Genomic DNA, 14,763 nt, shown 5'->3' on the forward strand with positions numbered 1-14,763 from the left:
GGTGGCTGAGATAGTGATACCTTTGCTTTCTGATGGTTCAATGTACATGAACTTTGTTTCATGCACAAAATTAAATTATTAATTATAAAATAATAAAGTAATATAAATTAATTATAAAAATTATTTAAAATATTGTATAAAATTATCTACAGGCTATATGTATAAGGCATATATAAAACACAAATAACTTCTGCATTTAGACTTGGGTCTTATCCCCAAAATATCTCATTATATATAACCAAATATTCCAAAATCTGAAAAAAAAATCCAAAATCCATAACCCTTCAGGTCCTAAACATTTCGAATAAGAGATACTCAACATGTAGGATTTAAATATTTCCAAATAAATAAAATGTTAGTTTGAACCACTGAAAAGGAATTTTTTTCTTTTCTTTTTTTTTTTTGAGATGGTCTCCTGTCACTGAGGCTGGAGTGCAATGGTATTATCTTGGCTCCTTGCAACCTGTACCTCCCAGGTTCAAGCAATTCTCCTGCCTCAGCCTCCTGAGTAGTAGCTGGGATTACAGGCACATGCCGAGGCGGGCAGATCACCTGAGGTCAGGAGTTCAAGATCAGCCTGGCCAACTAACATGGTGAAACCCCGTCTCTACTAAAAAATATGATTATTTAAAGCTTTAACTAATAAAAAGTAACTGATTAGAAATAAAATCTAAAGTTAAATTACTACTCTATAAAAAAGAAAGTAAAAGTGAGTTTCTAAGAAGCTCTTTACTTACTAGCACCTTTTGAGATAAAATCTTCACTTAAAAATAATATGAAAATAAAGTTATTGTATAGCACAATGTATAGTACTTTTGGCTCTGAAGTCAGATTATTCGGGTTCAAATCCCATTTTTTACCACTTATTATAAATATCTGTGAATACAATCAGGTCATTTAACCTCTGCAAACCTCAGTTTTCTCACTGCAAAACTAGAGAATTATTATTTCTGGGTTAAGGATTAAGTGAGATGATTCATAATTCTCTTTCTTATACTATACAAATTCATCATGTAGCAAAAAAAAATGCAGTGAAAAGCCTACCAAACACAGTGTGATCCAGCTCAGCTACAGTGTAGGTGCATCATGGCCCCATTATATGTAGCAATAAATACTGTGACCTCAGGATTGACTTTGAGGGGAGAGCTTTGTTCCTTAATCCACTCCAGGCTCCTGAGTAGCATGCACCACTGCATCCAGCTAAAATACATACTTTAAAAATTGTCTTTCTAAAAACCAAATAAGGCCGGGCCGGGGGCTCAAGCCTGTAATCCCAGCACTTTGGGAGGCCGAGACGGGTGGATCACGAGGTCAGGAGATCGAGACCATCCTGGCTAACATGGTGAAACCCCGTCTCTACTAAAAAATACAAAAAACTAGCCGGGCGTGGTGGCGGGCGCCTGTAGCCCCAGCTACTCCGGAGGCTGAGGCAGGAGAATGGCGTAAACCCGGGAGGCGGAGCTTGCAATGAGCTGAGATCCAGCCACTGCACTCCAACCTGGGCGACAGAGCGAGACTCTGTCTCAAAAAAAAATAATAATAATAAAATAAATAAATAAATAAACAAATCAATATTTGTTATAACCTGACCTTCATCTTATCTATGATGCCTTATCTTATATAGCTTATTGTACATAGCCTTATCTGCTGTTTTAAGTAAAGTAGACTTATTAAAACTGGTCACTTGAACAATAGTTAAAATTGTATGATACTTGTAGATGTGTAATTGCTTTCGGAAACTATTTGGGAAAAAAAAAATACACCACAAAAAGTTTCCTAAAGTGTCCTTAACAATTATCAATTTCCTTAACAAATATAATGCCTACTTATAATGCTATGCTACACAGGAAATAATAAGATTCTTTCTAGATATGTATCCCATATTCTAAGGACCTATTAACCTGACTCAGACCCAAAATGTCTATTAAAAAACGTACTGTGACATGTGTGGGTGAATTATTTGACTTTTTATTTCAGATTAACAGGAGTAACTGAATTAAATCATTAGATCAAAACACTTCAAATGTGTTTACATTAGTATAAAGGTGACCTAAGTTAGAACAAGAAAATGTAAAAATGAGTTACATTTAAACATTTAATTGAGAAGGAAATGTAAATTATTTGTTCTTTAAAACAAATTTCCAAAATGACAAAACCATGCAGTAGAAAAAAAATTGTAGGATTTTGTTAATCACATAAATCATTAGTAATTTATACTGTTATCTAATGACAGTATTTTTTCTCTCATACTGTCTCAGTCTGAATTAGTTTTAGCACTTACTCAAAATTAAACAAGGATAAACTTGGACACAAAATATATTCAGAAATATATTTACTGATATTAGTACAGCCACCCCATATATTCTTAAATTTAGGGAGATATGAACATTGAATAATCATTATTTGAAAAGCATCTACATAAACAACATTCCACATATGACAGATATTTGGTAGGCTAATAATTAAGATACTTTTTCTTAGATTAGCAATGCAGGTTAAAAATCATAGCAGGATCCCTAAAGATAAGTTTATCCAAGTTTATCCACTTTCACTTACTTCTCCTGAAATTTAATTTAGATTGGAAAAAAAATTGCACTGAATGTAAACTTTGGGGTATATTTAATTTTTACTTAAATATTTCTTCCGATTTCCCTGTGAATACTGGGCATCATGTAAAATCCACTTGTTACAAATATTGCTAATATTTTAATATAAACAGAGTTTACAAGACCAAATAATATTTATTTTAATACCTACTGTTGAGGAGATAATCCTCTTTTAACCTACTTGATTCATTTATTGGAATTTCTTTATTTTTTTGAGACAGCGTCTTACTCCGTCACCCAAGCTGGAGTGCAGGGGCGTGATCTCGGCTCACTGCAACCTCCACCTCTTGGGTTCAATCGATTCTCCTGCCTCAGCCTTCCGAGTAGCTGGGATTACAGGTGCACATCACCTGTATTGTATTTTTGGTAGAGACAGGGTTTCATCATGTTGGCCAGGCTGGTCTCAAACTCCTCAGGTGATCCACCTGCCTCAGCCTCCCAAAGTGCTGGGATTACAGACATGAGCCACCATGCCCAGCCTATTTATTGGAATTTCTTAGAATCATCAGATTTAGTATCAGTAGATCCACTGATAACATTACGGATAGCAACTTCCTAATTCATTAATTTCCATATACAGTCAAACCAATTCCTGTATTATAAAGAAACCAAAGCTGTGCTACTTTTAAAAAATATGTCAGTGGTACACTAGGGGTGTAACTCCTTATAAAGCAAGCATGAATGTGGCATCAAACTTACTTTTCCAAAGAAGCCTTTGAAGAACTTCCTTTCCTGGAGGAACAGGGGGACAAGTCGAGCGCTATTATTGTATGGCCTAAATGTCCCAGAGTTTCACATCAATAAGCACATACAGAAATTGGGGAAAGGAAAAAGTGGGAGAAGGGGTGGGAGTGAGTTTCAAAGAGTTATCCATACCAGGAGTGACAGGGAAAAAGGAAGGGCGCATGAAAATGCAGGGAAACACATTGTATGGCCTAAGAATCCATGGAAAGAGTGAGAAGAAATCAGAACCTGTATCCATGCAGAGTACCAAGTTAGTTTAGTAATCGCTGTTTACATTTAAAACAGAGATCTTCCAAATTTGGCAGCAGAGGAAAAGATAGGGCATACTGGTTTGGTGAGATTTGTATTTTAAATTTTATAATAGTGAACAGAAAATAGAAAACTGGTTCCATATACATTTTTTAAGTTTAAAATTGGTGGTCAACTATGTGAAAGTCATCAATTTTAAAAAAAGTCCACATTCAAATGACCACATAATCACATTAAAAATGCAATACATAAAATTAAATGAGTATGCATCAAAGGTCCTTGTCATACTTTTTCTTAGTGAGTAAGATGTCACTTAGAAACTCCATACCACTTAAGGGGAGCTTGACCATTGGCTTTCCATTAACTTACATTAGTATCAATCTATATGTACATGTGTGTTGATCAATTTCACAACATACATAAGGAAATAACATGTATGTTCTATTCCAGACACAGAATAAATTATCTATTAAGGTTACAAGGCTAATACTCATACAAGAGCTGAGAAAACACGTATCTTAAGAACCAAATGATGTCTGTGGGCTACAACTGAAATTTAAGAAACAGCGTTTTGTTTTCTTTATAAAAGCTATTGTTTATTATTATTTGGTTTTTGTTTGTTTGTTTTTTGAGACAGAGTCTCACTCGTCACCCAGGATGGAGTGCAGTGGCATGATCTTAGGTCACCACAACCTCTGCCTCCTGGGTTCAAGCAATTCTCATGCCTCGGCCTCCCGAGTAGCTGGGACTACAGGTATGCACCACCACATCCAGCTGATTTTTGTATTTTTAGTAGAGACAGGGTTTCACCATGTTGGCCAGGCTGGTCTCGAACTCCTGACCTCAAGTGATCTGCCTGCCTAAGCCTCCTAAAGTGCTGGAATTACAGACATGAGCCACTGCGCCAAACCTAAAAGCTGTTATTTTAAAATAAACTTGCATTGACATTTATAAGTATACAATTCTGAAACTATCTGAATAACAGAGGCATAACTATCTATGGTATCAGCACCAATTTTTAAGCACCATTTATGAAAACTGGCCACCAATTAAAATCTGTAGAATTTACACAAATTAGATGGGTTTCAACACACACAAGCTAGATTTAACTCTACATTTCTTAGCTATGGTTGAAATATACTTTAAGCCTTTACTTTTTATAATCGTCAGTTTTTAATGTTGGATAAATGTCTAGGAAAAGATAATTGCACTGAAATTTGACTCTTTTACACAATCCATAAACTGTTCAATGCTCTCCAACACTGGAAAGTTTGTTTTCCTCTGTAAGCTTTGAAAATCACAAACAGCAAAAAATATTTCCACAAAACATTTTGAACTGCAACTGGAAAAATAATAAAGTAATTGGGTAGTTATCACAATAAGACTAAGATTATTTCTGCTGCCAAGTTTGGTGACCCTAGTTTTGTTAGACTATGAATAACCATAAGCTTTCAAGGATGCAGCCAAAGTTAAGATATTCACCAATCTTGAGGGATAGGAAGGTGAAGGAAGGAGATTGTTAATATTTAATTCAGCTCCTAGAAAAGCTATTGTTAAACATTGAGCTTTCCCTCTTTTTATAAAATACCCAACATGTTAATGAAAAAAGTTGGCATGCAAAATTCATAAAAAGACAGTTATTAAAGAATAATAATGTTCTTTTAAAAAACATTTGTTATCATTCTTTTACCTGCTAAAACAAGAACATATATTAAAACAAATATATCAAATAGTGAATAAAAAAACAACATATTAGAAACTGGTAGTGTAATGAAACTAGTCTAAAACTAAGACAGAGGGAGAGACATTTAAGAAACAATGGGAAGAAATGACCTTTTTTAAATGAAGGGCATCTTGGACCAGAGTTAAGCAAGATAACCAAAGGCCTTATACACTTTTTATGGAATTGGCTGATATATGACAATATTCCTCATCCTGCAGCTGATATGCCATAAAGGCAGTAACAATGGGCAATAGTGGTTTCTGTCATTTATCCTATAGAAGCTAAGTACTAAAGCAGCTAATCAGTGAAGTTATGTGACAAAGTAAATCAGCTGAAAATAGCTGTCAATAACTTTATGCACAGAAAGTTAAAAAAATTAACATAGTTATGCTCTGAGGAGCATGTTTTTAAAACCCTACCTTGTTTAGTTAGTTTTTCATTTGAGCACATCAAGTATGCAGATGAATTCCCATTGAAGTTAATGTAATTCTAAATTGTAAGAGAGTATTTTGGGGAAAAACACTTGCAAATTATCTCTTTTCTCAATTGTTCACAAATTTAAAAAGCACTAGAAGGCGGAGCACGGTGGCTCATGCCTGTAATCCCAGCACTTTGGGAGGCCCAGGCAGGTGGATCACCTGAGGTCAGGAGTTAGAGATCAGCCCGGCCAACATGGTGAAACCCCATCTCTACTAAAAACACAATTAGCTGGGTGTGGTGGTGGGCATCTGTAACCCCAGCTACTCTGGAGGCTGAGGCAGGAGAATCACGTGAACCCGGGAGGCGGAGGTTGCAGTGACCTGAGATCGTGCCATTGCACTCCAGCCTGGGTGACAGAGCGAAACTCCATCTCCAAAATAAATAAATAAATAAATAAAAAGCACTAGAAATGTTAAATTTTTAATTCAAAGATTATTCACTAGATGAGTTGGTGGTATAGTGGAGAGCATAGCTGCCTTCCAAAGATCATTCACATGGTAGGTTTAAAATGCTTGTTTTAAACAAAACGTTATTTAACTGGTACATCTGAACTATTCTTTAAAATTTTAAGCTCTGGCATTCAAACTAATTTCAAAGATATCCTATTTCTTCTTTAATCCTCTGCAGGCTTATGTATCCTGACATTTGCTCCCACTTATTTGAAACGCTAAAAGGGAGCTTTATAATCTATTAAAAAAAAAAGTCTCCAGAAACATAGCATTTGGCACAACATAAGTATCTGGCAAAGTCAAGTTGTAGATCCTCATGGATGATTTTTAGATGAATGTTTGCTCAGAGAAATCAAAAGGCAACTAGAAATTTCTGCATAGTAAAAATGTGAAAGGAAGACAAAAATGAGGAATACATGTGGCACACTATGATATGAGAAGAACAGTATCCCAAAGACTTCCAACTTTCTGCAAGATTCTCAGTATAGCTCTAGAAAGAGTATTTAAAAGAAGGGGGAGGCCAGGCATGGTGGTTCATGCCTGTAATCCCAGCACTTTGGGAGACTGAGGCTGGGGGATCACGAGGTCAGGAGTTCAAGACCACCCTGGCCAACATGGTGAAACTCTGTCTCTACTAAAAATATAAAAAATTAGTCGGGTGTGGTGGCAGGTGCCTGTAATCCCAGCTACTCAGGAGGCTGAGGCAAGAGAATTGCTTGAACCTGGGAGGTGGAGGTTGCAGTGAGCCAAGATCACACCACTGCACTCCAGCCTGGGTGACAGAGCAAGACTCCGACTTGGGGGAAAAAAAAAGAATGGGGACGTTTCATTGACTATAAGAAACAGGAAATTTACTCCAGTGACCCAAAACTTCAATTCCATGTTTTTATAATACATGCCAGTGCAAAACTACATATAACATTTGCTCCAAATCTAGTATTTATCTGAAAAATTTTAAATAACTTCTTGATAAGAAGTCTAGAAATGGTCAATTTCCCCTCAAAGTTTAAAAGTTTAAGTATGTTTAGAAAACAATCACCAACATATCTAAAACTTTATTTTTTATTATTTATTTTTGTAGGACAGGGTCTCACTATATTACCCAGGCTTGAACTCCTGGCTTTAAGGGAGCCTCCCATCTCAGACTTCTAAGTAGCTGAGATTATAGGCACAAGCTACTGTGCTCAGCTTAAAACTTTCTTTCAGTCATTAAAAACCATAGGAAAATAAAGATCTTTAGAAATAAGCAAAACAGTTTTGGTAAACTTAAAACATTAGACATAATATTTGATTATGGTTATTGTAAGACTCAAGTTGACCACACATTGCAGATCAGATTGTATTCTGTATATTCATTCTAGAAATATTTTTTGAGTTACAACTATGTGCCAGCCACTGTTCCATGCATAGGTATAATTTTTAAAATGGCTATTTAGTTCCTAATTCTGATGAATATAAAAACATTACATTTTATTATCTAAATAGTCCTATGCCTCAAGCAATCACGCTTATAGCCTATTATCATCTTGTTTTTTTTTTTTTTTAAAAAAAAGGTAAAATAAAACAAAAAAATCCATTGAAACATTAGTTTTAAAACTAGACAGTTAAATAGTGACTATCTCTGGGATTGTAGGAAATTTCATTTTATTTGTGTACTTTTTTGGTTCATTTGTATTTTATACAATAAACATATATTGCTTATATAATAAAGAGATATTTCTAATTAAAAGTATTTAAAAAACAAAACAAAACTAGACAGTTAAGAGGATTAACTGCTCATTAAACAACAAAATACTATTTCTCAATATGTTCTGGGCAAACTTAAACCACCTCTAGCTTTTCCTTACTTACAGAGTGCACATGAAGCCATACTCTGAATCAAAAGACTTTCTAAAGGCTCATTCCACGGTGGCCATTTCACCATAAGTTGTGTAAATTATAAGATTTTAATAATTATTTATAGTTTGTTTCAGGGCTATCTAGTCTGTTCACTGATTTGTTTTCAGTGATTACTATAAAATATTATTTAATGGGCAAATAACTGCATTACTTTAAAAAAAAGTTCTTCGCTAAAATCATCTTGTTTGTGTATTTATTTAGTTGAGACAAGGGGCTCATTGTGTCACCCAGGCTGGTCTCAAACTCCTAGACTCAAGCAATCCTCCTACCTCAGCCTCCCGAGTAACTGATATCATTCTTCTAGATGAACCCAGAATTATTTGTTAAAAAAATTAAATTTTTACTTCTCTTTTAAATTTGGTTTTGACAAATGGAAAATTAAATTATCTGAGACTATGTTTAACTGGGGAATATATTTAGGTTGGCATGGAAGGTCTACAAACTATAATTTCATGTACCGTAACACAAGGTCTCCTTAACATAAATGACAGATTGGAGAGCATAGATAAGACTAGCAAAGGCTTGAATCATTTAAGAATTTTAATGATCAAAATCTGAGATAAAGAGTATGTATAGGTATATATGTATGTATATATGTGTACATATGTCTATCTTTTTAAAAAATTTTTTAGTTCTTTGTATATTATAGCCAGTTACTTTCTCCTTTTCCTTCTGTGGCAGATTCAGGTACTTATTCCAAAATTAAATCTACCTCTCTGACTTGGTTGCTTCCTTAATTTTATATATTTTATATTCAGGAATTACAGATAAGAAGTAATATAGATTATGCCAAGAAGCAGAAAAGTTCTGATTACGAAGCAAATTGAGGGAAAGAAGCACACATTAGTAGTCAAACTTGTGGCAGCCCACCATACTAGCAAACCCAAAGCAATATGTATTTAATGCTGTTGGGGACAGAGCATGCAGAAGTAATGCTTAAAGCTTTCACAGCAAAGTGGGGAAGGCCACATATTAGAAGGAGGGTTGTGAAGAGGACTATCAGATCTATGGAACATGCCTCAAACCTACGGAAAATCTGAAATTAACACTTTGAATCCTTATGAATCCTGAACTTGTTCTCTCCTTTCACTGAATACACAGGCATGTGCCTGGGATGTGTTCTATGGCATAACAGGCAGAGGAAACATTAGTTATCCTGGGAAAGGGCTCTCTACTTCAAGTGTGCTAAAGTTTATGTAAAAGGCAGTAGAAACAGACTGTTTATGTTAGAGGTGTATAGCAAAGAAAACTGGGGAGTAGGAGTTAAGATAATAGTGAGAAGTCCCCAAAAAGGAAACCTCACCAGGCATCAACACAGATATCTCTATCCTCTAGTTATCCCCAGGAAGCTACTTTTTATAGTATATTTAAAACCCATAATTTATAGCCCAGTTATCACAGTTAGGTTAAGATGTTAACTGTAACAGTTTTATCCTAGTCTTAGAATACTATTCTTCTATCAGATTTTACAACTTTTGTTTCATATGGGTTATAAATCAAAAGTACCTTTAGGATAATATCTGCCCTAAATTGAAATGGCTCGTCTTATAATTTATACCTCTGGATGGACAACATGAGATGCTTTTAAATTTTTTAATTATTATTTTATTATTTGAGAAAAAGTTTTTGAAATTAATAGAGACAGGGTCTCGAAATGTTGCCCAGGCTGGTTTTAAACTCCCGGCCTCATGCAATCCTCCTGCCTCAGCCTCCCAAAGTGCTAGGATTATAAGAGTGAGCCACCGTGCTTGGCTGAGATGCTCCTTATTAGCAAGCCCACATCTTTTTAACAGAAACACAGTTTTTACTGGGTCACTAAAATTTACTGAGAAAAATCTTTTAAGAAAATATTGACAGCATATAGATCAACACTGGCAACCATCAAATACATACAGCTTTCAATCTTTTTACAGCATCTTCACAGATGTGCATTCCTCTTGATTCATCAACTTCTACATGGCCAAGGTACTGTAGAAAAAAATAAAAAGTTAGGGCTATTGCTATGTTTACCAAGTAGCTACTATATAGTAAGCATTATGTGAAAATTGAATACAGGTTGAGCATTCCAGATCTGAAAAAATCTGAAATCTGAAACACTTCTGGGTGTCAAGCCTGTTGGATAAGAGACACACCACCTGTATTGAAATTCCTACACTCAAGAAATACACAGCTATTGAAAAACAGTTCAGATAATGTAATTTTACATATTCTCAGTGTTCTCATAGGAATAAGATTTAGAATAATTATTTCAAAAAGGTGTTACAGGTGAGTAAGTGAAGAAGTACACAGTAGGCACTAAACATTACCTGAATCTAATATCTTAATCTAATTACCTGGATCTGAAGCATAATAGCCTATGCTAGACACAGTTACTATGTCTCTACACATAAAAGTAATCCTAAGACAAAGTATATATACATATCTTTTAAAAAGCACAAACAAAAATGATAGTTTTTCAAAGACTGAAGAAATCACACACTCCTTTTATGGGGAGCATATAAGAGCAAGGCAGATTACCAAAACAAATTTTATGAATGTATTACATCTGAGCTGTAAAACATACATAAAATTTGAAGAGGCAAAAATTGAAAGGTTGAAAGACTATTTTAGGCTGAGAGAATTACATAAAGTTATAGATGTGGAATAGGATAACTACATATCAGTGCTGGGACTCAGAACACATTATCCCAAAGTATGGTGTCCAATGCTTTGAACTAAAAAAGAACCAAGGTCTGACCTTCTCTTGACCTCCTGACTCTTAACTCCTCCTTCTCCCCCGGAAGAGTAGGAGGGGCTTTCTCTGAAGTTCTCTTATCTGCCCAAAGATAGATCCTTCAAAAAGAAGCTCAATTGTTATATATGCTCTCCCTGGGAGTCTTATCAACTAGGGTAGATTAACTGTATCAAAGAAGAAGAGACTGAAGTTCAACACCCCAGACTTTGTCACAGGCTATCACCTATTCTTCTGAGGGCTGCTCCAGACAACTTGTATTATAGGAGAGACTTTTTATCTGCACAACAAGGCAAGCTTTGCTCACCGTGCATTTCCTTCCCTCATATTCCCATAGGTTGTCACCACCTCCCCTAAGGTCCCTATTCCTTTCTGTAGCTCAGGATGCCATAAAAATGTCAATCATCTGGCCTTCAAGTTTGATATTTTGTGAGACTCTTATGTACAAACATGTAATAAATTTGTGTTTTTTTCCTGCTAATTTATCTACTGTCAGTTTATCTCACATACTCAAATACTGAATGGTCAAAGGGTAGAGGGAAAGTTCTCTTCTCCTCAGCATCAACGAATACTCTTGTTTGGTTTGAATATGAAATCTATGCAGCTAGAGAATTGAAGTACTAAAATAGTCAGCACTTAACCCTAGAGACAATGGAGAGCTAACAAAAAAATTTTTTTTTCCAAGGTAGTAATATGATTCAAGGTCTGGTTCCAGGTAAACAGGGAGTGGACACACTACACCCTGTTCCTCCCACTGACTGAAACCATAAAACCTGAACAGAATTCATGGAACAGGTACTTAAGCTTTCTGAAAAGTAAACAGAAGATGAATCAGAGTAGAATACCAGAATTCAAAGTACTATGGAAATGGCAAGGAATTTACCTCCCCTTTCTCTCTTTGGTACCTCCAGACTGAGAAAGTAACTTTTATCTGAGGAATGCAAGTCCTTTTAATTATCAGGTCAATAAGAGACATTAAAATGAGACCACAATCACGCTCTGCTACTCACTTTGACCTACGTATCCCTCTCCTGAAAATGCCTGCTACTGCCACAAGTAGCTAGAAATTTAACCTAATAATGTCACACCAGACACTATAACCACACCCTACCTATTGCTTAACAATGTATAGCCAATCACTAGTCAATGTTATTTCTTTAAACCAACGAGAATTCCTGATACACAACTTTTTATCAGCCCACTCCCTGTCCCCTTCTTTTGCTTTTAAAAATCCGCTTGCTTGCTGGGTATGGTGGCTTAAGCCTATAATCCCAGCACTTTGGGAAGACAAGGTAAGAAGATCATTTGAGGCCCAGAGTTCAAGACCAGCCTGGGCAACATAATGAGACCCTGTCTCTACAAAAATAAAAAAAATTAGCAAACACCTGTAGTACTAACTATTCAGGAGGCTGAGGCAGGAGGATTGCTTAAGCCCATGAGTCCAAGGCTGCAGTGAGCTATGATCATGCCACAACACAAAAGTCTGGGTGACAGAGAGAGACCCTGCCTCTAAAAACCAAAATGAAATGAAGAAAACTTAAAAAAAAAAAAAAATCCACCTGTAACTGCTAATTGAAGGGTACATCCAGAGCAACTTGAATCTATGTTTCTGGGTTGCAATACTCAACCTTGGCCCAAATAAACCTTCTACTTATATTAATTTTGCATCAGCTTCTTCCTTTAGGTTGACAAGCCTGAACTTAGCACAGCCAGAAATCCAAAAGCGAGTGCTGTGATACAGAAAGATGTCTGGGAAAACCTCTCTAGCTCTGGTTTGAGGACCAGGAAATGGAACTCCTAAAGCTCAGAGACAGTACAGGAGTACTCCTTTCTTTTGTTGGTTCTCTCACATCTCAGCCACCAGGAAATCCTGTGATGGTGTGGTGGCAGCAGAGGTAGCAACAAAAGAAACCTGTAGGAGCCACACCTCTAAGGCAGGGGGACCTACCTCTCTGTTTAGTAGAAGGGTGGTTCCAGGAAGATGGGGCCAATCCCCCTTTTGCTTTTTTCCTTTCTCTCTGATCTCCTGCCATTTGACCCCAAATACAAGTGAAATTGTGGGACTTCATGGTAGTGCAGAACAACCAGAGCCCCAGGTTTCTGGCTAGAGAACAAGAAAGGGGAACTCCAGGGAACCAGAAAGTACCAAAGAAGGCACAGGAAGGGAGGAGCTTGAGAAAGACCATGAATTTGTTTGTGAATTCCTAGGCTCACCCTGCAGCTACACAGGTAAGAATCTGATCCTAATTAGCATACCCAGGATTTTGACAGTTGAACTAATGTATACACCACCTCCTGGTTCCCAAACTGACCCCTAGGTGACATACACACAGAATAGATCAGAATAGCACCGCAGATCAGAATAGCATTGCAGAGGCTTTGAAAACTAAACTGATGGCCAGGCGTGGTGGCTCATGCCTATAATCCCAGCACTTAGGGAGGCCGAGGTGGGTGAATCACTTGAGGTCAGGAGTTTGAGACCAGCCGGGCCAACATGGTGAAACGCCATCTCTACTAAAAATACAAAAATTAGCCAAGCAGGCGCCTGTAATCCCAGCTCCTCAGGAGGCTGAGACAGGAGAATCGTTTGAACCTGGCAGGCAGAGACTGCAGTGAGCCAAGATCGCCCCATTGCACTCCAGCTTGGGCAACAAGAGAGAAACTCCGTCTCGAAAAAGAAAACTGAACTGATATTGGAACCACATCCTGCAGAAAGTAAGAACTTGTAGCCTAACTGGACTGACCAGTATAGGAAATGTTAATTAAAAAGGAATTAACATTTACTGATTACCTACTATGTGCCAGAAACTGTGCTGGATGTTTTATATATTTTGTCTAACCTAATAACTACTCAGAAAGGTATGTTTGATCACTTGATTTTAAAACTGAGGAAAGGAAATGAGGTTCAGGAGTGCTGAATAACTTTTCCAAAGTCATACACACAGCTAGTCGGGGAAGAATATGGTTTACATTCATGATTTCAAAGTCCAAAGGTCTCACACTTGACTTTACCACAATTCAAGAAAGCTTTTCCTGATTCTTCATTCTTATTATAAGGAAATTTAAAAAAACAACAGGTTCTTTCCACCACATTGTTTCCTACAATTTTTTAAAAATAAAAGTCACTTCCCTGGCAAATTTTTCCTCTGGCAGGGCTGAAACTATCAATTACAAGTGAGCCTCTCTGAAAACTCAGTGAAAATATCTAAAATAAGTTCATCATTATTCATACTTTCTCATTTCCTCTCAAGTTACAGAATTTCTACTTGGAAGAGAATTATTATTTTTTTGAGACAGAGTCTCACTCTGTCGCCAGACTGGAGTGCAGTGGTGTAATCTCAGCTTACTGCAATCTCTGCCTCCCGGGTTCAAGCGATTCTCCTGTCTCAGCCTCCCGAGTAGCTGGGACTACAGGTGCGTGCCACCACGCCCAGCTAATTTCTGTATTTTTAGTAGAGATGGGGTTTCACCATGTTGGCCAGGCTGGTCTCGATCTCTTGACCTCGTGATCTGCCTGCCTCAGCCTCCCAAAGTGCTAGGACTACAGGTGTGAGCCACCATGCCTAGACTTGAAAAGAATTATTAATATGAGGCTGACTAGGAGGCCTAATGACATTTTGGAATATGGTGCTGTAAAAGTACATCATTACTGAGCAAAACTAAAAAGACAGTTAAAAATCTAGTATCTGTAATTTCTGAGTAAGACTGGTTCTTAGAGATGACTCTAGTTCATATACATGGTCCTGTAGGGCATAGGTTTATTCATTTTTAAAAAACATACAGTAAAATTCACTCTTTTTGGTTTAGAGGTCTATGAGATATGACAAATATATACAGCTGTATAACTACTACCACAATCAAGTTTGATCATCCTCAAAAATT

At 36.6% G+C, this 14,763-nt stretch overlaps 1 protein-coding gene across 50 annotated transcripts in view; it reads right to left on the reverse strand.

Moving 5' to 3' along the window:
• NUMB (NUMB endocytic adaptor protein) overlaps positions 1 to 14,763 on the reverse strand; it is a 193,616-nt gene that overhangs the window by 38,862 nt on the left and 139,991 nt on the right. For 26 of the 50 annotated variants that reach the window (XM_077941386.1, XM_077941369.1, XM_028851654.2 and 23 more), the window contains one exon: positions 10,044 to 10,118. In XM_077941386.1, the coding sequence (XP_077797512.1) occupies positions 10,044 to 10,118 (75 nt within the window). Of the gene's footprint in view, positions 1 to 3,305; positions 3,339 to 10,043; positions 10,119 to 14,763 lie in introns of all 50 variants that reach the window. The other 24 variants (XM_077941379.1, XM_077941361.1, XM_077941374.1 and 21 more) reach the window with 1 other exon arrangement.

The sequence above is a fragment of the Macaca mulatta genome, chromosome 7, assembly GCF_049350105.2.
Source record: "Macaca mulatta isolate MMU2019108-1 chromosome 7, T2T-MMU8v2.0, whole genome shotgun sequence".
In the NCBI taxonomy this organism is placed as follows: Eukaryota; Metazoa; Chordata; class Mammalia; order Primates; family Cercopithecidae; genus Macaca; species Macaca mulatta.